Raw genomic sequence first — 23,311 nt, forward strand, 5'->3', positions numbered from 1 at the left:
ATCAGGCAGAAGCTTCACATTATATTCATTTGCGGACCAAGAGATTTTTGGCAAAGTTGAAATTTGTTGTTCTTTTTTAATGACCACAAGATAATGTAGAGAAGTGTATGGTAATGCATTTGGTAGATGGAATAAAGGCTTAATGGAGAGAAAAGTTAAAAATCAGGGATACAGAGGGATTTGGGAGTGCCTGAAGCTTAACTTGCAGGTTAAGTCAGTGGTAAGGATGGTAAAAGAAAGGCTAATATTAATCTTGAAAGGACTAGAATATAAAAGCAAGTTATGTATTGTTGAGGTTTTATAAGGCACTGGTCAGCTCACACTGGTTTGGACACAGTTTTGAACACCTTATCTAAGATGTGTGGTATTGGAGAGAGACCAGAGGAGGTTCTCAAGAATAATTGCAGGAATGAAAGGGTTAACCTTTGAGCAATGTTTCATGGCTCTGGGCCTCTAGCCGCTGGAGTTTAGAGGAATGATGCAGAACATTGAAATCTATTGAATACTGAAAGGTCTAAGGTTTCTGATGATCCAGTGGTTTCATGCTTACTGTAGTTGACACTAGCCTTTTCCCTATTTTATTTAAATATCTGAATTTACATTTTCCATATTCCATGGTACAGACTCTTATCCTTGGTTCAGTATTCCAGGTCAGTGAAATAGCTTTATTTGTGTGATTAGTGACTAGATGCTGTACTGTCGGGCTTTGATGAGACTTGTCAGCTCTCTCACATAAACGGTGGATTACTGTTAATTGAGCCATCAGTTATTCAGGGTTTCTGCTTATTTGGGACAACTCTTTAAAACCAAAAATGAATTAAGAAAAGAGTTGAGATTCCCTTTGTTTAATTGAGACAGGAGACTGTTTCCAAGCAGATTGTAATTAGTATCATACACAAAATGCTAAGGAACTCAGCAGGCCAGTAACTGTTGGTGAGAATCCTCAAGCTCTTCTTTCTGATGACAACAGTGAAAAGAGAGGTGGGGAGGGTTAGCAACATTAAATTCCTCAGTGTCATCATTTCAGAGAATCTGTCTTGGACCGAGCATAAGCTGAGTACATATGTCTACTGACGCTTCTGGACAAATCTTCGGTAATGTTCCTGGAATCATCGGGTGTTTTGGGTCTTTCAATATCATACACCCTTCTCCGGGTGACCCAGCCGGGGCTGATCAGACCCCAGCTTGTGTTCAGATGACCAGCTACACTTGACTCCATGGCTCCCCTCTCTTGAACCACAGCCACCCTGAGGCCCTCTCTGCCGCATCGGTGGTACTGCGGATGTCTCTCCTCTTCCTCTCTCCCTTGATGCCCAAATTGCTGAATTGCTAAGGAACCAACCCCTACAACCAACTTCCACTGGGAGACACCTCGCTCTCCACCCAGCCTGCTGGCAGTTGCTGACCAGTCCTGCCAGCTTCCTTTCAAAGGCCTCTTCCGAACGATCTTCCCATGGGACTGTCAGCTCCAACAGCACCACTTGCTCTCAGACACAAGGACAATGTCTGGTCGCAGGGTGGTGGCTGCGATATGGTTGGGGAACCTTAGCTGTCTTTCAAGGTCCACCAACAGCTGCCAGTCCCTTGCAGAGGTCAAGATACCTGCAGATGTTCTTTTGCCGGGTATTGGCTGCTCCCCAGCTCTTACAAAGGCAATGGGCTGCTTGGAGGGTCGGGACCGCTTCGCCCACTCCACTCCTGCACTGATGGCTTCAGTGATCGTCTTCAGGACCTGATCATGCCTCCATTGGTACCGTCCCTCACCAAGTGCCCTTGTGCAGCTGCTGAGGATGTGCTCCAGGGTTCCTCGCTTGGAACACAGTGGGCACTCTGATGTCTCTGCTTTGCCCCAAGTGTGCAGGTTTGATGGGCTTGGAAACACATCGTACACTGCCTGGATGAGAAATCGGATGCGGTGTGGCTCGGCTTTCCAAAGCTCAGCCCAGGTCACTTTCCTCTCAACCGCATTCTCCCATCTTGTCCAAGCTCCCTGTTGCTTCATTCCCACCACCTTGTAAGTTCTCCTCTCCTCCACTGCTGCTCTCACCTCCTCCTGAACTAGATGGTGCCTGTTTCCCTCTGATGGTGTCCATTTGGGGAGCCCAGCTCGGCCTCGTGTGACCACTCCCACCAGCCTCCTGTGATGCAGCCTTTCCTCTGCTTCCTGAACAGCTTCCTCCGCCCTCCACTTCCTGCCAGTCCTCACCCGGATCCCTGATCTAGCCACCTTCGGATCACTTGAGTCCCTGTTCTGTACCACTTCCCTGGCTCTTGTTACCTTGAATTCCTCCTCCAGGGATTTGAAGGGCAGTTGCAGTTTATTGTGGTGTCCATAGAGGGCGATGCTGGCAGCCCCAGCCATCTCCTGAGGTGCTTTACTGAACCTCCTCTCTCAGGTTTTGACTGTTGAGATTGGAACTGCATAGACGAGGAGAGGCCACAGGATCCTGGGAAGAATACCATGCTGATACATCCAGACTTTGAACTTCCCGGGTAGGCCAGAATTGTCCACTGATTTCAACCAGCCATCCAACTCAGTGCAGGTTGCCTGAATGGATGTCGTATCCCTTAAAGACCTGTCAAAAACTTTACCTAAGTTCTTGACTGGCTTATAAGTACAATAATTTTTTTAAAAGCGTGGCAGCACCTCTGCTTATAAGTTTGTGAAGATGCATGGAGCTTTGTCACAGGAAAGCTGCATCCATCATCAGGGTGCTTATCACCCAGGCCATGCTCTCTTCTCACTGCTTCCATCAGGAAGGAGGTACAGGAGCCTCAGGACTTTCACCACCAGGTTCAGGAGCAGTTATTACCCTCTAACCATCAGGCTGTAGAAAGACTGGGGATAACTTCATTTGTCCCAGCACTAAATTGTTCCCATAAACTATGCATTTATTTTATGCACCTTTATCTCACATTCTCAATATCTGTTGCCTATTTATTTCTCTATATATCTATTTATCCATTTTTATTTGTACAGTTTGTTGTCTTTTGGTACAGTTTTTCATTGATTCTTTTATGGTTCTTTTATCCCCCTCATAATTTTAAATATCAAGTTCCCCCTCAACCTTCTACGCTCTAAAGAATAAAGACCTAACTTGTTCAACCTTTCCTTGAAACTTAGGTGCTGAAACCCAGGTAACATTCTAGTAAATCTTCTCTGTACTCTCTCTATTTTGTTGACATGTTTCTGATAATTCAGTAACCAGAATCATACACAATACTCCAAACTTGGCCTTACCAATGCCTTGTACAATTTTAATATCACATCCCAACTCCTATACTCAATGCTCTGATTTATAAAGGCCAGCATACCAAAAGCTTTCTTCACCACCCTATCCACATGAGATTCCACCTTCAGGGAACTATGCACCATTAATCCTAGATCACTCTGTTCTACTGCATTCTTCAATGCCCTGACATTTACCATGTATGTCCTATTCTGATTATTCCTACCAAAATGTAGCATCTCACACTTACCAGCATTAAACTCCATCTGCCATCTTTCAGCCCACTCTTCTAACTGACCTAAATATCTCTGCAAGCGTTGAAAACCTACTTCATTATCCACAACACCACCTATCTTAGTATCATCTGCATACTTACTAATCCAATTTACCACCTCATCATCCAGGTCATTAATGTATATGACAAACAACATTGGACCCAGTACAGATCCCTGAGGCACACCACTAGTCACCGGCCTCCAACCTGACAAACAGTTATCCACCACTACTCTCTGGCATCTCCCATCCAGACACTGTTGAATCCGTTTTACTATTTCAATATTAACACCTAACGATTGAACCTTCCTAACTAACCTTCCATGAGGAACCTTGTCAAAGGCCTTACTGAAGTCCATATAGACAAGCAAACACAAGGAAATCTGCAGGTGCTGGAAATTCAAACAACAACACACACAAAATGCTGGTGGAACACAGCAGGCCAGGCAGCATCTATAGGGAGAAGCACTGTCGATGTTTCAGGCCGAGACCCTTCGTCAGGACTAACTGAAAGGAAAGATAGTAAGAGATTTGAAAGTAGTGGGGGGAGGGGGAAATGCAAAATGATAGGGGAAGACCTGGTGGGGGGGGGGGGATGGGATGAAGCTAAAAGCTGGAAAGGTGATTGGCAAAAGTGATACAGAGCTGGAGCAGGGAAAGGATCAGGGGACGGGAGGCCTCGGGAGAAAGAAAGGGGGGGGAGCACCAGAGGGAGATGGAGAACAGGCAAACAACTAAATATGTCAGGGATGGGGTAAGAAGGGGAGGAGGGGTATTAACAGAAGTTAGAGAAGTCAATGTTCATGCCATCAGGTTGGAGGCTACCCAGCCGGTATATAAGGTGTTGTTCCTCCAACCTGAGTGTGGCTTCATCTTGACAGTAGAGGAGGCCATGGATAGACGTATCAGAATGGGAATGGGATGTGGAATTAAAATGTGTGGCCACTGGGAGATCCTGCTTTTTCTGGTGGACCGAGCATGGATGTTCAGCGAAACGGTCTCCCAGTCTGCGTCAGGTCTCACCAATATATAAAAGGCCACACCGGGAGCACTGGACGCAGTATACCACACCGGCCGACTCACAGGTGAAGTGTCGTCTCACCTGGAAGGACTGCCTGGGGCCCTGAAAGGTGGTGAGGGAGGAAGTGTAAGGGCAGGTGTAGTACTTGTTCCGTTTACAAGGATAAGTGCCAGGAGGGAGATCGGTGGGAAGGGATGGGGGGGGGGACGAGTGGACAAGGGAGTCGCGTAGGGAACGATCCCTGTGAAAAGCAGAAAGAGGTGGGGAGGGAAAGATATGCTTGGTAGTGGGATCCCGTTGGAGGTGGCAGAAGTTACGGAGAATTATACGTTGGACCTGGAGGCTGGTGGGGTGGTAGGTGAGGACAAGGGGAACCCTATCCCAAGTGGGGTGGCGGGTGGATGGGGTGAGGGCAGATGTGTGGGAAATGGGAGAGATGCGGTTGAGTGCAGAGTTGATGGTGGACGAAGGGAAGCCCCTTTGTTTAAAAAAGGACGACATCTCCTTGTACTGGAATGAAAAGCCTCATCCTGAGAGCAGATACGACGGTGACGGAGGAATTGTGAGAAGGGGATAGCATTGTTGCAAGAGACAGGGTGGGAAGAGGAATAGTCCAGGTAGCTGTGAGAGTCTGTAGACTTATAGTAGATATCGGTAGATAGGCCGTCTCCAGAGATGGAGACAGAAAGATCAAGAAAGGGGAGGGAGGTGTCGGAAATGGACCAGGTAAATTTGAGGGCAGGGTGAAAGTTGGAGGCAAAGTTAATGAAGTCGACGAGCTCAGCATGCGTGATGGAGGCAGCGTCCTCTGCTTGACAACATCCACTGCTTTACCCTCATCAACTTTCCTCGTAACCTCTTCAAAAAATTAAATAGGATTTGTCAAATGTGACCTTCCACGCACAAATCCATGTGGACTGTTCCTAAACAGACCTTGTCTATCAAGTTAAGAATATTTTCCATTAATTTACCCACCACTGACGTCAAACTTACAGGCCGATAATTGCTTTACACTGTGTAACTTCAGTAGTTGAAAAGTTGTTGCTTTTGTGAAAAAGGATTGTAAAATTTTGGAACTTGACTGAAGAAGTAGTGTCAGTGGTGTCACATTGGACAGAGGAAACGGATGAGGTCCTCCGTGACTGCTTTGAATCGGTGGACTGATTAGTATTCAAGGACTCGGCAGCCAACCTGGCCATCGGGGTCACCAATTGTAGTGGTGTGCTACACGCAGCGCTGAAATAACGACACGTAGTCGGTGAGCTGCAGTTGCAGAAAGGGATTTATTCAAACTTCGCGGCCTCGCTTTAAAGCCTTCCTGTTCCTGCCCTCCCCAGGCGGGAATGCTTTAGGGGGCGCATATTCACTGTCCCGTACCGCGCACGGGCTTTTCCCATAGCTGGTGAAGCAGGCTTGGTGCCCTCTTTGGGACCGGCCTCAATGCTGGCGTGTGCCGCTTTGTGAGCCGGTTCGAGTGCACTGGGAAGTGGGTCACCACTGTGCTGTATTTTCAGATTAGTGCCTTGTCTGGCATTGCTCAGCCAGTAGTGATGGACCCATTCATTCTTATGAATTGTGTATTTCAGTGTGGCCATTAAATTTAGCCTTTTGGGGATTTGGTCAATATGCTTGCAGCTATGATCTACAATGCTTTCTGTCCACACTTTAATTCTCTGTATCCTACCTTGTCCAATAAAAATTGGATTGGTTCTCCTGTGCCAGGTTCTGCCTCTAATGTGTTTGTAGGCTAGAATGGATATTTGCATGCTCAGGAAGAACTAGTAAGCAGAACTGTAGAATATGTCAGTACGTTGAACACAGTGAACACAAACCAATCCTCTTAGAGGAATCAGAACTGGAGAGAGTGACCAGTTCTAAGTTCTCGTGTGTCAATATCTCTGAGGACCTTCAATGCAACATACAGTTATATTTCTGGAAATCCAGAGTGACGCACACAAAATGCTGATGCCACTCAGCAAGTTAGGCAGCATCCATTGAGAGGAATAAATACTGTAGCCATTGTTCCAAGCTCAGATACTTCATCATCATCCGTAGATGCTGCCTAACCTACTGTGTTACCCTAGCAATTTTTGTGTGTTTTATAGTCCACTGTGTACTGTAGCTGAGAGGAAGACAGTATATGAACAAAATTGCATTGGAACACATTAAAATGATATATGATTTTTAATGGAATTGCATTATATATTCCCAATTGCATTAGAATTTTGGATACCTAAATACCAGCTAAATGAGAGCTTACTCTAATAGGTCTTATCTCTCTCCTCTTTGGTTATAATAAGAGTGAATAATTTCAATTTCCTTTTAAAAAGATGATTAACTTACTGTTATTTATTTCCATAGGGTTCAACAGTATCGAGGGAAGCTAGTGGAAAAGAAAAGGTATGGTGATCAACATTTATTAACTGCATAATTGTCCCCTCAGCTCCCTGATGTAACACAATAGTACCGTTGCCTAACATGTAACATATTGGTCACTCTATTTGATGCAGGAGTGGAACTCAGTATGGTTTTCTGCTGCAGAAGCCCATGCACTTCAAGGATCGATGTGGTTTCCATTCAGAAATTCACTTCTGCACACCACTGTTGTTTCAGTTGGTTTTTGGAATTACTGTCAGGTTGGACCAGTCTGACCATTCTCCTCTGACATCTGTCAGTAATAAGTTTTTCACCACAGAACTACTGCTCACTGGATGTTTTTTTTTGTTTTTTGCACTATTCTCTGTAAAATCTAGAGACTATTATGTGTGAAAATTCCAGGAGATCAGCAGTTTCTGAGGTACACCCCATATGAAACAATCATTCTGTGATCCTTCCCCATTCTGATGTTTGGTCTGAACAATAACTGGATCTCTTGATTATGTCTGGCTTTTATACATTGAGCTTACTGACACATGATTGCCTAATTAGATATTTGCATTAAAGAGCAGTGTACCTAATAAAGTGGCCACTTAATGTAATAGCTTTGTGTTTGTGTAAGAAAACTGATATGTAGTCAAAAAGCAGACTTCTTTTGAAAAATGTAATTATTAAAAATAGCAATATAAAATAAAAACACATCATTTTATTAATTGCACCTAAAAGTGTTACGTATGAGGGAGAAAGCCTTTTATTGCTTTTGTTATGCTTAGAAAAGCATGCATTTTCAGTCCTTAAACCGACATCTATTGATCTTTATCATTCAGACACTGAATCAGGCCATTCAGTCTATTGAGTCTGTAATAATCATCAAGCAGCCACTTGCAATAATCCAGATTTATTCTCACCACATTTCCATCAGTGTTCGCACTCTCTAACACTCTCCCACTGCAGTAGGAAATTCAGAAAGTCTCAAGGACGACTTTTGTCCAGCTGTTCAAAGAATAGTCTGCTGATAGAATAAGATGAACTCTACACCTCACAGTTTACTTCATTATGGCCTGTTGCGAAGGTGTTAGTCAGACACGAAGGGAAATCATTTTTGAAAGTCCTTATTATAACATGATACCTATCATGGAGAGCTCAACCTCTTAAAGCAGAGTTCTTGAGACTCTCCCCGAGTACACAGACTTTTCTCATTATATACACATAGTGTATGTTATCAAAAGCTTCCAAGTATGCTTGTGAAAAACAGCAGATAATTCCTTTGCTCGATAATCATGTGTTAGCACAATAAAAAACATATATGTAATCATGTTACTGTTTTCTTTATCTATTCAAGGCTACTTCTGCCTACAACCTTGAAGCCAGGACAATTACACAGTTCAGTTCAGCCATTAAAAAAAACACAACATCATGTGATTATGTTTTGATTATTCCTTCTCAAGCTAGTTAGCCCTTTACAGCAGTCCTGCAGAGCAGTTTAAGGGTGCTGTGAAAAAAACTCTTTAACCCATTAGTATCTAGCTAGTAATAAAATTTCTTCCACATGGCCTTTGCGCTGCTCTTCCTCTGGAGCTGTATCGATTTATTCTGCATTCTTTTATTGAATCAGAGTCAGGTTTATTATCACTGGCATGTCATAAAATTTGTTAACTTAGCAACAGTTCGATGCAATACAAAATGTAGAAGAACAATCAATCAATTAGTGTATACATATTGAATAGATTAAAAATCATGCAAAAACAGAAATATATATTAAAAAAAGTGAGGTTGTGGCGACCCATTTCCTGGCGCATCCGAACCGACTCACAATTAGATAGCCTACGGGGGTTTGCGAGCATAGAGCTTTGGAGCCTCTGCGCCATGGGGGGGCCGGTTGAGGGAGGCTTAAAAGTGAGGCTGAAGTTTTCGAATAAAGTTTTTTCCTTCGACTGCAGTTACCGACTCCGTGTCGTAATTTTAGCGCTGCGTGTAGCACACCGCTACAATTGGTGACCCCGACGGTCCAAATGATTTTTGGACCAGAAATGACCGACGCCGCCTCTGTTCATGCGGTTTCGTTGAAACTGTCGGGTTTTCTGGACACAGCGCCCAGACCTATGGTTCCAGCAAGCCGAAGCCCAATTCCACGTTCGCCAGATCACCTCAGAAGACACCCGCTACTACTACGCGGTGAGCTCCCTCGACCAGGACACAGCGGCCCAGGTCGTGGAGTTCGTACAGTCGCCCCCGGCAGACGGCAAGTACACGGAATTCAAAGCCCTGCTCCTCAGGACTTTCAGAATCTCACGGCGCGAGCGGGCTGCCCGTTTACTGCACTTGGATGGCTTGGGCGACAGACCTCCTTCGGCTTTAAAGAATGAGATGTTGTCTCTGTGTGACAACATGCCTCATGTTTGAGCAGGCATTCCTGGAGCAGCTGCCCGAGGACATACGCCTGCTGCTATCCGACGCGGATTTCAGTGACCCCCGGAAGGTGGCAGGCCGGGCGGACTTGCTGTGGAACGCCAAAAAGGTGAGCGGGGCGTCCATCGCACAGATCTCCCAGCCACGCTCCCGGCAGCAAACCAGTCCAGGCCCGGCCGCAGAGCCCGCCAACCCCCAGCCCAATGAACACTGGTGCTTCTACCTCCAGCGGTGGGGCGCAGAAGCCCGCCGTTGTCGCCCGCCCTGCAAGTTCCCGGGAAACGCCAGGGCCAGCTGCCGCTGATGGCTACAGCGGCTGGCCATCGGGATAGCCTCCTGTATGTGTGGGATAGAAGGTCGGGACGCCGGTTTTTGGTCGATACTGGGGCTGAGATCAGCGTTTTACCTCCGACAAGATACGACACCCGCAGCAGGGCACCGGGTCCCCCCCTGAGGGCCGTGAATGGCAGCACAGTAAGGACCTATGGCACCCGTCAGGTGCAGCTACAGTTCGGCTCCAGCCAGTTCACGTGGGACTTCACACTGGCCGCCGTAGCCCAACCGCTTCTGGGTGCGGATTTTTTGCGGGCTCACAGCCTACTGGTCGACCTGCCCAGGAAGAGACTGGTACACGCCAAGACCTTTCAGATGTTCTCCCTGGGTGCAGCCCAGTTGCCAGCCCCTCACCTCTGCTTCATCACGCTGTCCGACAACGACTTCACCAGGGTCCTGGCGGAGTTCCCATCGGTTCTGGCACCGCAGTTCACAGCGGCCATGCCCAGGCACGGCGTACAGCACCACATCCCGACCCAGGGACCACCCCTCCACGCCCGCGCTCGGCGGCTTCCCCCGGACAAGCTCCGACTGGCGAAGGAGGAGTTCCAGAGGATGGAGGAATTGGGGATCATCCGGCGGTCCGACAGCCCATGGGCCTCCCCCCTGCACATGGTGCCCAAAGCGACGGGGGGCTGGAGACCGTGCGGCGACTACCGCAGGCTGAACGAGGCTACCACACCGGACCGCTACCCTGTGCCACACATTTAGGACTTTGCAGCAAACCTGCACGGCGCACGGATCTTCTCCAAGGTAGACCTCGTCCGAGGGTACCATCAAATCCCGATGCATCCTGACGTCCCCAAAACGGTTCTCATCACCCCGTTTGGCCTTTTCGAGTTCCTCCGCATGCCGTTCGGCCTGAAGAATGCCGCACAGACGTTCCAGCGGTTAATGGACGCGGTGGGACGGGACCTGGACTTCGCGTTCATCTATTTGGATGACATCCTCATAGCCAGCAGCAGTCGTCAGGGGCATCTGTCCCACCTCCGTCAACTCTGCGCCCGACTGAGTGAGTACGGTCTTACAATCAACCCTGCCAAATGCCAGTTCGGACTCGATACCATTGACTTCCTGGGCCACAGGATTACTAAAGACGGGGCAACCCCTCTGCCCGCTAAGGTAGATGCGGTCCGCCTCTTTCCCCGACCCGCCACGATCAAAGGCCTTCAGGAATTCGTAGGTATGGTCAATTTCTACCGCCGCTTCCTCCCTTCAGCTGCCCGGATCATGCGCCCCCTGTTCGCCCTGATGTCGAGTCCGAGCAAGGACATTACCTGGGACGAGGAGTCCGCCGCCGCTTTCGTTCAAACGAAGGAAGCTTTGGCGGACGCCGCAATGCTAGTACATCCCAGAATGGACGCCCCTACCGCCCTCACAGTGGACGCATCTAACACGGCAGTCGGTGGGGTGCTGGAGCAACTCATCGCAGGTCGCTGGCAACCCCTGGCGTTTTTCAGCAAACACCTGCGGCCACCCGAGCTCAAGTACAGTGCTTTCGACCGGGAACTGTTGGCGCTCTACCTGGCAATCTGGCATTTCAGGTACTTCCTAGAAGGTCGGCCCTTCACCACGTTCATGGACTACAAACCGCTTACCTTTGCGTTTACGAAAGCGTCCGACCCCTGGTCGTCCCGCCAGCAACGCCACCTGTCCTACATCTCTGAATACACAACGGATGTCCAGCACGTCTCAGGTAAGGACAATGTCGTGGCGGATGCGCTCTCTCGCCCTACCGTTCATGCCCTTTCCCAAGGGGTAGACTTTGAGGCACTGGCAGAGGCGCAGCAGGCGGATGAGGAGATTCCGAGTTACAGAACCACAGTCTCCGGTTTGCAGCTCCAGGACCTCCCCGTAGGCCCAGGTGAGAGGACCCTACTCTGTGACGTCGCCACCGGCCAGCCCCGTCCAGTCGTCCCGACAGCCTGGCGGCGCCGTGTTTTCGACTCCATTCATAACTTGGCGCATCCCTCCATCCGGACAACTGTCCGGATGGTTTCCAGCAGGTTCGTTTGGCACGGACTCCGCAAACAGGTCAGTGAATGGGCCAAAACGTGCATGCACTGCCAGGTGGCCAAGGTGCAGCGGCACACCAAAGCTCCGCCACAGCAGTTCCATCCCGCCCACCGGCGTTTCGACCACATTCATGTGGATATCGTGGGCCCCCTGCCAGTGTCGCGCGGAGCCCACATTACCTCCGACAGAGGCGCCCAGTTCACCTCCAGCCTGTGGTCAGCTATGGCCAGCCTTTTGGGGACTCAGCTGCACCACACAACTGCCTACCACCCACAGTCGTACGGGCTAGTGGAGCGTTTCCACCGTCACCTGAAGTCGGCCCTCATGGCCCGCCTGCGAGGAGCCAACTGGGCGGACGATCTTCCCTGGGTCCTACTCGGCATCCGCACAGCGCCCAAGGACAACCTGCACACCTCATCGGCCGAGTTGGTATACGGCGCGCACCTGGTCGTCCCCGGGGAGTTCCTACCAGCCCCAAGGGGGCAAGAGGAAGAACCCGCAGCAGTCCTGGGCAGACTACGCGAGAAGCTCGGTAACCTGGCCCCCATACCCACTTCACAGCACGGGCGGCACCCGACCTGCTTACCCAAAGACCTACAGAACGGTAAGTTTGTGTTTGTACGAAGGGGCGGGCATCGGCCGCCGCTGCAGCGGCCATACGAGGGGCCGTTTATGGTGCTCCGGAACAACGGGTCCACGTTCGTGCTGGACGTTGGGGGGAAAGAGGAGGTTTTCATGGTGGACCGCCTCAAATTGGCCCATGTGGACCTGGCGCAACCGGCCGAGTTTCCGGCGCCTCGGCGCAGAGGCCGACCTCCCAAGCAGGTTCTGGCCCAGACTCTGGACATTGGGGGGTGTATCGCCGGTTCTGGGGGGGGGGGGGTTATGTGGCGACCCATTTCCTGGCGTATCCAAACCGGCTCACAATGAGATAGCCTACGGGGGTTTGCGAGCACAGAGCTTTGGAGCCTCTGCGCCATGGGGGGCCGGTTGAGGGAGGCTTAAAAGTGAGGCTGAAGTTTTCGAATAAAGGTTTTTCCTTCGACTGCAGTTACCGACTCCCGTGTCGTAATTTTAGCGCTGCGTGTAGCACACCGCTACATGGTATTGTTTATGGGTTCAATGTCCATTTAGGAATGTCCAAATCTCTTCAAACTCCTAATGAAGTATAGTTGCTGTCAATAACTGCATCGATATGTTGGGACCAGGTTAAATCCTCAGAGATCTTGACACCCAGGAACTTGAAACTGCTCACTCTCTCCACTTCTGATCCCTGTATGAAGATTGGTTTGTGTTCCTTCGTCTTACCTTTCCTGAAGTCCACAATCAGCTCTTTTGTTTTACTGACGTTGAGTGCCAGGTTGTTGCTGTGGCACCACTCCACTAGTTGGCATATCTCACTCCTGTACACCCTCTCGTCACCACCTGAGATTCTATCAGCAATGGTTGTATCATCAGCAAATGTATAGATGGTATTTGAGCTATGCCCAGCCACACAGTCATGGGTATAGAGAGAGTAGAGCAGTGGGCTAGCACTGAGGTGTACCAGTGATGATCATCAGCAAGGAGGAGATGTTATCACCAATCTGCACAGATTGTGGTCTTCCAATTAGGAAGCCGAGGGTCCATTTGCAGAGGGAGGTACAGAGGCCCAGGTTCTGCAGCTTCTGAATCAGGACTGTAGGAATGATGGTAATAAACGTTGACCTATAGTCAATAGAAAATAGGTGCAGAAGTAGACCATTCAGCCCTTTGAGCCTGCACCGCCATTTTGAGATCATGGCTGATCATCTACTACCAATACCTGGTTCCTGCCTTGTCCCCATATCCCTTGATTCCCCTATCCATAAGATACCTATCTAGCTAACTTCTTGAAAGCATCCAGAGAAATGGCCTCCACTGCCTTCTGAGGCAGTGCATTCCAGACCCCCACAACTCTCTGGGAGAAGAAGTTTTTCCTTAACTCTGTCCTAAATTACCTACCCCTTATTCTCAAACCATGCCCTCTGGTACTGGACTCTCCCAGCATCTGGAACATATTTCCTGCTTCTATCTTGTCCAATCCCTTAATAATCTTACATGTTTCAATCAGATCCCCTCTCAATCTCCTTAATTCCAGCGTGTACAAGCCCAGTCTCTCTAACCTCTCTGCGTAAGACAGTCCAGACATCCCAGGAATTACCCTCGTGAATCTACGCTGCACTTCCTCTACAGCCAGGATGTCCTTCCTTAACCCTGGAGACCAAAACTGTACACAATACTCCAGGTGTGGTCTCACCAGGACCCTGTACAAATGCAAAAGGATTTCTTTGCTCTTGTATTCAATTCCCTTTGTAATAAAGGCCAACATTCCATTAGCCTTCTTCACTGCCTGCTGCACTTGCTCATTCACCTTCAGTGACTGATGAACAAGGATCTCTTTGTATTTCTCCCTTACCTAACTCTACACCGTTCAGATAATAAACTATGACAATGAACATCATCCTGACATAGGTGTTTGTGTTGTCCAGGTGGTCTAAAGCTATGTGGAGAGCCATTGAGATTGTGTCTGCTGTTGACCTATTGTAACCATAGGCAACTTGCAATGGGTCCAGGTCCTTGCTAAAACAAGAGTTCAGTCTAGTCATGACCAACCTCTCAAAGCATTTCATCACTGTCAATGTGAGTGCTACTGGGTGATAGTCATTAAGGTAGTCCACAAACGTGAGGAAATCTACAGATGCTAGAAATTCAAGCAACACGCACAAAATGCTGGTGGAACACAGCAGGCCAAGCAGCATCTACAGGAAGAAGCACTGTCGACATTTCTGGCCAAGACCCTTCGTCAGGACTAGCTGAAAGAAAAGATAATAGGAGATTTGTAAGTAGGAGGGGGAGGGGGAAATCCGAAATGATAGGGGAAGTCAGGAGGGGGAGGGATGAAGCTAAGAGCTAGAAAGGTGATTGGCAAAAAGGGTACAGAGCTGGAGAAGGGAAAGGATCATGGGATGGGAGGCCTTAGCGAGAAAGAAAGGGAGAGGAAAGCACCCGAGGGAGATGGAGAACAAGCAAAGAGTGATTGTAAGAGGGATAGGGAGAGGAAAAAAAAGGGGGGAATAAATAAATAAGGGATGGGGGAAGAGGGGCATTAACAGAAGTTATAGAAATCAATTTTCATACCATCAGGTTGGAGGCTACTCAGATGGAATATAAGGTGTTGTCCCTCCAACCTGAGTTTGGATTCATCTTGACAGTAGAGGAGGCCATGGATAGACATAACAGAATGGGAATGGGACGTGGAATTAAAATGTGTGGCCACTGGGCGATCCTGCTTTCTCTGGCAGACAGAGCGTAGGTGTTCAGCGAAACGGTCTCCCAGTCTGCGTCGGGTCTCACCAATATATAAAAGACCACACCGGGAGCACCGGACGCAGTATACCACACCGGCCGACTCACAGGTGAAGTGTCGCCTCACCTGGAAGGACTGTCTGGGGCTCTGAATGGTGGTGAGGGAGGAAGTGTAAGGGCAGGTGTAGCACTTGTTCCACTTACAAGGATAAGTGCCAGGAGGGAGATCGGCGGGAAGGGATGGGGGGGGGGGGGAACGAGTGGACAAGGGAGTCGCGTAGGCAGCGATCCCGGTGGAAAGCAGAAAAGGGGGGGAAGGGAAAGATGTGTTTGGTAGAGCAATCCCTTTGGAGGGGGCCGAAGTTACGGAGAATTATATGTTGGACTTGGAGGCTGGTGGGGTGGTAGGTGAGGACAAGGGGAACCCTAACCCAAGTGGGGTGGCGGGCGGATGGAGTGAGGGCAGATGTGCGGGAAATGGGAGAGATGCGTTTGAGAGCAGAGTTGATGGTGGACGAAGGGAAGCACCTTTGTTTAAAAAAGGACGACATCTCCTTCGTACTGGAATGAAAAGCCTCATCCTGAGAGCAGATGCGGTGGAGATGGAGGAATTGTGAGAAGGGGATAGCCTTTTTGCAAGAGACAGGGTGGGAAGAGGAATAGTCCAGGTAGCTGTGAGAGTCTGTAGGCTTATAGTAGATATCAGTAGATAAACCGTCTCCAGAGATGGAGACAGAAAGATCATGAAAGATCATAAGATATAGGAGCAGAATTAGGCCATTTGGCCCTTCAAGTCTACTCCACCATTTTATCATGGCTGATCCAATCTTCCCCTCATCTCCTTCATCACCAATCAAGAATCTATCAATCTCTGCCTTAAATATACATAAATACTTTGCCTCCACATTTGCCTGTGGCAAAGAATTCCACAGATTCACCACTCTCTGGCTAAAGCACTTCCCCCTCACCCCTGTTCTAAAAGAATACCCCTCTATTCTGATGTTATGCCTGGTGTTAGACTTTGCTACCATATAACCATATAACAATCACAGCACGGAAACAAGCCATCTTGGCCCTCCTAGTCCATGCCGAACCCTTAATCTCACCTAGTCCCACCTACCCGCACTCAGCCCATAACCCTCCACTCCTTTCCTGTCCAATTTTACCTTAAATGACACAACTGAACTGGCCTCTACTACTTCTACAGGAAGCTCATTCCACACTGCTATCACTCTTCGTGTTTCCCTTAAACTTCTGCCCCCTAACTCTCAAATCATGTCCTCTAGTTTGAATCTCCCCTACTCTCAATGGAAACAGCCTATTCACGTCTATCTATCCCTCTCAAAATTTTAAATACCTTGATCAAATCCCCCCTCAACCTTCTACGCTCCAATGAATAGAGACCTAACTTGTTCAACCTTTCTCTGTAACTTAAGTGCTGAAACCCAGGTAACATCCTAGTAAATCATCTCTGCACTCTCTCTAATTTATTGATATCTTTCCTATAATTCGGTGACCAGAACTGCACACAATATTCCAAATTTGGCCTTACCAATGCCTTGTACAACTTTAGCATTACATCCCAACTTCTGTACTCAATGCTTTGATTTATAAAGGCCATCAGAAACATCCTCTCCACATCCATACTATCAAGGCCTGTCACTATTCGATGTGATTTAATGAGGTCACCTCTCATACTGCTGAATTCCAGTGAATACTAGCCCAGCCCATGTGACAAATCATACGATCAGGAATAATTTTTGTGAACCTCTTTTGAATCTGGTGTGGATCCTATGTAGCCTGGAATGGTTTGAATATAACTGTAAATCTGGACTGTTTTCACTTAAAATGATTCAAAATAGAATTTGCAAGTTGCCCTCATGCTGAATGCTTTTCTTAGTTCCTCTTTCTCCACTGAATCTGCTCTCAGGATGATGTCTTTCATTCCAGAACTACTCAGACACCTTCCTTCTTCAAAATGAAGGTCTTTCCTTCCTCCACTATCAATCCCTTCTCTTCCATTTTACACGTGTTTGCCATCATCCCTCCCCCCTACCAGGGAAAGGGTTCCTCTTGTCTTCATCTACCACCTAATCAGCCTTTGCTTCCATCACATAATTCTCCAAAACTCCCTTCACCTCCTACTGTATCCCACCACAAAGCCTATCTCCCCCCGCCACTCCAAACTTCCTGCTTTCTACAGGGATCACTGTGCAAAAGTCCACTCATCCCTCCCCACTAATCTCCTTCCTGGTACTTATCCTTCCAAGCAGAACAAGTGCTACACCTGCCCTTACACCTCCTCCTCCTCACTACCATTTAGGGGCCCAAACAGTCCTTCCAGGTTTGACACTTCACCTGTGAGTCTTTAGGGGTCATCTGTTGTATGAGGCCCTACTGGTGTAGCCACCTGTATATAGTTGAGACCTGATGTAAATTAGGAGTTGGAGGAGTTATATTCTGTCTGGGAAGCTTCTTACCTGATGGCATGAATATCGATCTTTGGGTAATTGATTCCCTTCATCATTTGTCATTCTTGTTTCCCTCTCTCACCTTACCTCCTTACCTGCTTATCACTTCCACCTAGTGCTTCTCCCACTTGCCTTTCTTCTGTGGCCTTCTGTCCTCTCCTATCAGATTTTCCTTTCTCCAACCCTCTTTCACCTGTAAACATCCCAGCTCTTTACTCTTTCATCCCTCCTCTTCTCCTAATTTCACCTGTCATCTACTGCCTCCATCCTTACTTTCTCACTCTGACCTCAGTTTTTTTTTCTCAAATCTGGTTGTCTTGTTGGGATTTCCAGCATCTGTAGATTTTTTAATGGCCAGCTGTTTTCCTTTGTTTAAATAAAAACAGGAAATGTATGTTTGTGATTTCCAGCATCTCTGCTTTTAAAATCAGTTTTGCTCAGTTGTATCTGTTGAGTAATAATAAATATTGGTAGAGAGCCCTAGTCTGATGAACTAAGAAACAAAAACTACAGAAAGTATGTCAATACAATGTTGCATACCTGGAGAGTGGTTTTATTCCATTCCCAGTTCACTGCTTCTTATAGCATTTACAAAATGATAGCAAAGTGTGGAAAATCTCATACAATCATTGAAAGATTAATAATGTCTGCTGTATCAGAAATGCTCACAACTTCTCAAGATGGATAACGGTATTTTAAAATCAATTCCTCTGAGTGATAACATTGAGAAACAACAATGCACAGTTACAAAAAACAAAATTTGGTATACAACTAGATAAGTCAGCTGTGCAAGACAAAAAGGCATTGCTAATGGCATATATACATTTTATCAAAAATAGAAAAGATTATGAAGAGATTCTCTTTTGTAAAAAGTTACAGCCAAATATCAACGGATATTCCTCCTTCTCCAGTCTTTTCCAACTATCATCTCCCATTTTCTTACTGTATTTCTCACTCCCCCAGCAAACTGACTTCACCTACTGATTTATAACATACTGCTTCTTAAAACCCCAACTTCTTACCCCACCTTATTCAGTCATTTTCTCCCTTCCTTTCCATTGAAAGGTTCAATTTGTAACATCCTCTCCATAGATGCTGCTTGACCTGCTGAGTTTCTCTAGCATTTTGTATGTGTGATACTCTGGTTTTCCAGCATCTGCAGAATCTCGTGTTTGGGGCTTGTTCTGTCTAGTAATACTCTCACCTCACTGAAGCTTTGTTTTTTTGAGTTAGGGCATCATGAAATTGATTCCCAGCTTAGCAATGATAACTGATTTTATGCTCCATGCATAATGTAGGAAAATATTCTTTTAAAGGAAGATTATAATAGATTATAAGATTATAACTGAGCCATGCAAATGAAATGCTTCTGTTGCCATCATTCCCACAATCCTGATTGAGAAGTTCCAGAACCTGAACCTCTGTACTTCTCTCTGCAATAGAATCCTCAACATCCTAACTGGAATGGTTGTATCATCAACAAATTTATGGATGGTATTTGAACTATGTTTAACCACACAGTCATGTGTTTACAGAGAGTAGAGCAGTGGGCTAAGCACACACCCCTGAGGTCCACCAGTGTTGATTATCAGTGAGAAGAATATGTTATCACCACTCCATACAGAGTTTGGTCTTCCAGTTAGGAGAGCCACTGAGATTGTGTCTCCTATCGACCTATTGTGGTGATGGGTAAATTGCAATGGGTCCAGGTCCTTGCTGATGCAGGAGTTCAGTCTAGTCATAACCAACCTCTCAAAGCATTTCAACACTGTTGATGTGAGTGCTACTGGGTGAAAGTCATTAAGGTAGCCCACATTATTTCCTTAGGTACTGGTATAATTGTTGACTTTTTGAAGCAAGTGGGGACTTCTGCTGGTAGCAGTGAGAGGTTGAAAATGTCCTTGAATACTCCCGCTGGTTGTTTGGCACAGGTTTTCAGAGCCTTACCAGCTATTCCATCGGGACCTTCCGCCTTGCGAGGGTTCACTGTCTTTAATGACAGCCTAACATCAGCCTCTGAGACAGAGATCACAGGGTCATCAGGTGCAGCAGGGATCTTCACAGCTGTAGTTGTGTTCTCCCTTTCAAAGTGTGCATAGAAGGTGTTAGTTCATCTGGTAGTGAAGCATCGTTGACATTCTTGCTGTTGGGTTTTGCTTTGTAGGGAGTACTGTCTGGCAAAAACTGCCAGAGTTGCCCTACATCTGATGTTGTCTCCCACCTCACTCATTTGAAATTTTCTCATCTCCTTTGAAATAGCCCTCTGTAAATCCTACCTAGTTTTCTGGTACAGACCTAAATCGCCAGACTTGAATGCCACAGATCTAGCCTTCAGCAGACGATGTACCTCCTGGTTCATCCATGGCTTTTGGTTTGGGAATGTACAGCAAGCCTTTGTAGGCACACACTCGTCCACAGGTTTTGATGAAGTCGGTAACAACTGCGGCATACATGAATCCCTGAATACAGTCCATTCCACCGATTCAAAGCAGTCCTGTAGGTGTTCCTGTGCTTCCCTTGTCCAAACCTTCTGGGTCCTCAACACTGGTGTTGCAGTCTTCAGCTTCTGCCTGTACTCAGGGAGTAGAAGTACAGCCAGGTGATCAGACTGCCTGAAGTGAGGTCATGGAATAGCCCGGTAGGCATTCTTGATGGTGGTGTATCAATGGTCCAGTGTGTTGTTTCCTCTGGTATTGCAAGTGATCTGTTGATGGTAATTACTTAGTGACTTTTTTCAGACTGGCCTGGTTAAAATCTCCCAAAATGACGGTGAGGGCATTAGGGTGCGCTCTTTTGTGTATGTTGATCCCATTACTCAGTTCATCTTCGGCCTGAGGTAGAATGAATACTGCTAGTGTAATGATCCCGGATATATCTTGTGGTAGGTAAAACGGACGGCACTTAACTGTTAGAAATTCCAGATCTGGTGAGTAGAATTGGGACAACACTGATATACTTGTACACCAGGAAGAGTTGATCATGAGGCATACTCCTCCACCTCTGCTTTTGAGAGAGACTATAGCTCTAAACTGACTGTGTAAAGCCATCAATCTGAATCGCTGCATTGAATTGATTTTCCTTTGTTCTATTTCACTATATCTTGGTACAAATGACGGTAATAAACAAATTTACCTAATGCCCCAGATTCTAGCACTCTCCTGCACTCTAGGGTAATTGATAGTTACTATTAAAGTTATCAATACACACATCTTTAGTGTAAGGGAAAGAACTAGAAGAGCCAGAAGGAACTTGCACATTTATAGAAAGAATGCGGGGATTCCGTACAGACAGCACCTCAGTCGAAGACCCGTCAGCTACCCTCACCTGGTTTGGCCCATCTGTTGAGACGGTTTACCGGGGTGTGTTATAGCTGCCCTGAAAAAGGCATGGCAGGCCCCTCACCAGAGATGCTACACCTACCTCAACAACCCATAAATAATAGAGGAGCAAACTCAATGAGCCAAATGGTCTAATTATGCACCTTGGTCTTATGGACGTGGATTGGACATCATGTCTTAAGAGGATAGGCCTTTGTTTTAAGGCCTATTATCCTTGGAGAGGAGGAGCTGCTAAGACCATAGGAAGAATTCTATGATGTATTGATCTAATTTTTTTTTGTTTTTTTGGTCATATCATTGTCATAAAACATAGTCTTCAACCCTTGGTGAGGTAGGGGATCTGTCTGTCCCAGTGTATGAAGTCTGGCTCTGTTGGATTGAGCAGAGGAGACCGATTAATGGTCTCAACGGTCAAAAAGGTAGGCCAACAGGTGTTCTGGAGCGCTAAGAGCACGACAAGGCACTTAGACGTCCTGGTCATCCACTGCAAGAGGTGGTGATCTCTTTAAACTCACCCGGTAGAAGACAAAGGCAAACCACTACTGTAACTGCTAAGTACATGATTTCCCAATATGTCAGAGTAGCGTAGAGGGAAATCATCTGCCGACTGGAAATTCCAGATGCAACCTACAACGATGACCGCTATTCCTTAATGCCTGATTTATTATCCCTCTCCTGCTAGTGTCGATAGGCTTTGATGGAACTCTGCAGCTGGTAGGCTTTGTAACCTTTGCTCTTTGTATCTTGATAATTTGTTATTTCTTTACATCTTCACATCTTGCACGAAGAATTGCTTTTTACTTGAAGTTTTATAGCTGTTCTATCAAATAACCATGAGATGAATAGGTTGTGGGTCTGATTTCAGCTGGTATAGGTTGTACTTGGTCGATACATCAATAATCAGTTCAACACTGCAAGCTCACCACATCATAGACTCAGTAGATAAATAAACATACTAATGGTGATTGAGTAATATACAGCATTTATTATGCAGTGTAGTGAAGTATTAACCAAGGTTTCGAATGCACTATCACTGTGCTGGCTTTTACTGATCCTCAGTTACCATATGTACTGTATACAGCTGCCAGCAGAGAAACAGCTTAGAGATGTTCTGCATCAGGATCAGGGCACATGGTTAAAACTTGTGGCATTGTTAGCCGGAGTCTGTTACCCTCTGAGCAAAACTACCCCACAGACAAGTTGGAGTTCATGACATTGAAGGGGCTCTGGTGGACTGGTGCCAAGTTTGAGGTGTATGACAGCCTGAAGTACTGGCTAGGGAGTAGGAACATTGATGCTGATGAATGATTTGCACCTGAAGGGCTGGACAGGGTTAGAGGAAGAGTGTTCCTGCTGCTGGAGTCAGAGCCATGTGTCAGTTTTCCATCACTGGGCAGAGGGAAAACAAGGGCAGGATCAAGCAGTTGATCATTGGGAGGTTCTGATGGTGTCATTCCACAAGTTTACTGGAACCTGATGGCTCTGAAGACAGATCAGTTGCCGGAATTGAGCTCTGGGGAGGCGACAGCTGCTCAGTGAGATGACCTATGTATTGGTACTGTTTGGTCAGCAGTTGAAAAGGGGACATGGCCCAAGCAGACAAGATGAAACATTCTGCTGTGCCTGCTTGTGAGAGAATGGTCCGGGTTGGAGTTTAGGAGCCAGATCCCATACTGGGTCACATCGCCTCCAGACTGGCCTCGGCATTACCAGCTGGCCTGCCTGAGAAATATCATAGAAACATAGAAAATAGGTGCAGGAGTAGGCCATTCGGCCATTCGAGCCTGCACTGCCATTCAGTATGATCATGGCTGATCATCCAACTCAGAACCCTGTACCTGCTTTCTCTCCATACCCCCCGATCCCTTTAGCCACACGGGCCATATCTAACTTTCTCTTAAATATAGCCAATGAACCGGCCTCAACTGTTTCCTGTGGCAGAGAATTCCACAGATTCACCACTCTCTGTGTGAAGAAGTTTTTCTTCATCATGGTCCTAAAAGGCTTCCCCCTTTATCCTTAAACAGCGACCCCTCGTTCTGGACTTTCCCAACATCAGAAACAATCTTCCTGCATCTAGCCTGTCCAATCCCTTTAGAATTTTATACGTTTCAATAAGATCCCCCCTCAATCTTCTGAATTAAGTTTTTCTTGATATGAAAGTCCTGCCATCCCAGGAATCAATCTGGTGAACTTTCTCTGTACTCCCTCTATGGCAAGAATGTCTTTCCTCAGATTAGGGGACCAAAACTGCACATAATACTCTAGGTGCAGTCTCACCAAGGCCTTGTACAACTGCAGTAGAACCTCCCTATTCCTGTACTGAAATCCTTTTGCTATGAATGCCAACAGACCATTTGCCTTTTTCATATTGGAGGATTGTGTTGATGATTCTGGCCATTTGGGTGTTGACAAGACATATGGATTGCTCAGAGATCAGTTCTACTGGCCGTAAATAAAACCAGAGGTTGAAGAGTCTGCAAGTCATGTGTCTGATGTATACAGAGGAAGACGCTG

At 46.9% G+C, this 23,311-nt stretch overlaps 1 protein-coding gene across 7 annotated transcripts in view; it reads left to right on the forward strand.

Moving 5' to 3' along the window:
* Positions 1 to 23,311, forward strand: part of LOC132386001 (phosphatidylinositol 5-phosphate 4-kinase type-2 beta-like) — a 189,091-nt gene that overhangs the window by 104,652 nt on the left and 61,128 nt on the right. For all 7 annotated transcript variants that reach the window (XR_009509389.1, XM_059958237.1, XM_059958239.1 and 4 more), the window contains one exon: positions 6,886 to 6,924. Coding sequence is in view for 6 of the 7 variants with exons in the window: in XM_059958237.1 (XP_059814220.1) it covers positions 6,886 to 6,924 (39 nt within the window). In the remaining variant the exon portion in view is untranslated. The remainder of the gene's footprint in view (positions 1 to 6,885; positions 6,925 to 23,311) is intronic.

Source organism: Hypanus sabinus, assembly GCF_030144855.1.
Source record: "Hypanus sabinus isolate sHypSab1 chromosome Y unlocalized genomic scaffold, sHypSab1.hap1 SUPER_Y_unloc_1, whole genome shotgun sequence".
In the NCBI taxonomy this organism is placed as follows: Eukaryota; Metazoa; Chordata; class Chondrichthyes; order Myliobatiformes; family Dasyatidae; genus Hypanus; species Hypanus sabinus.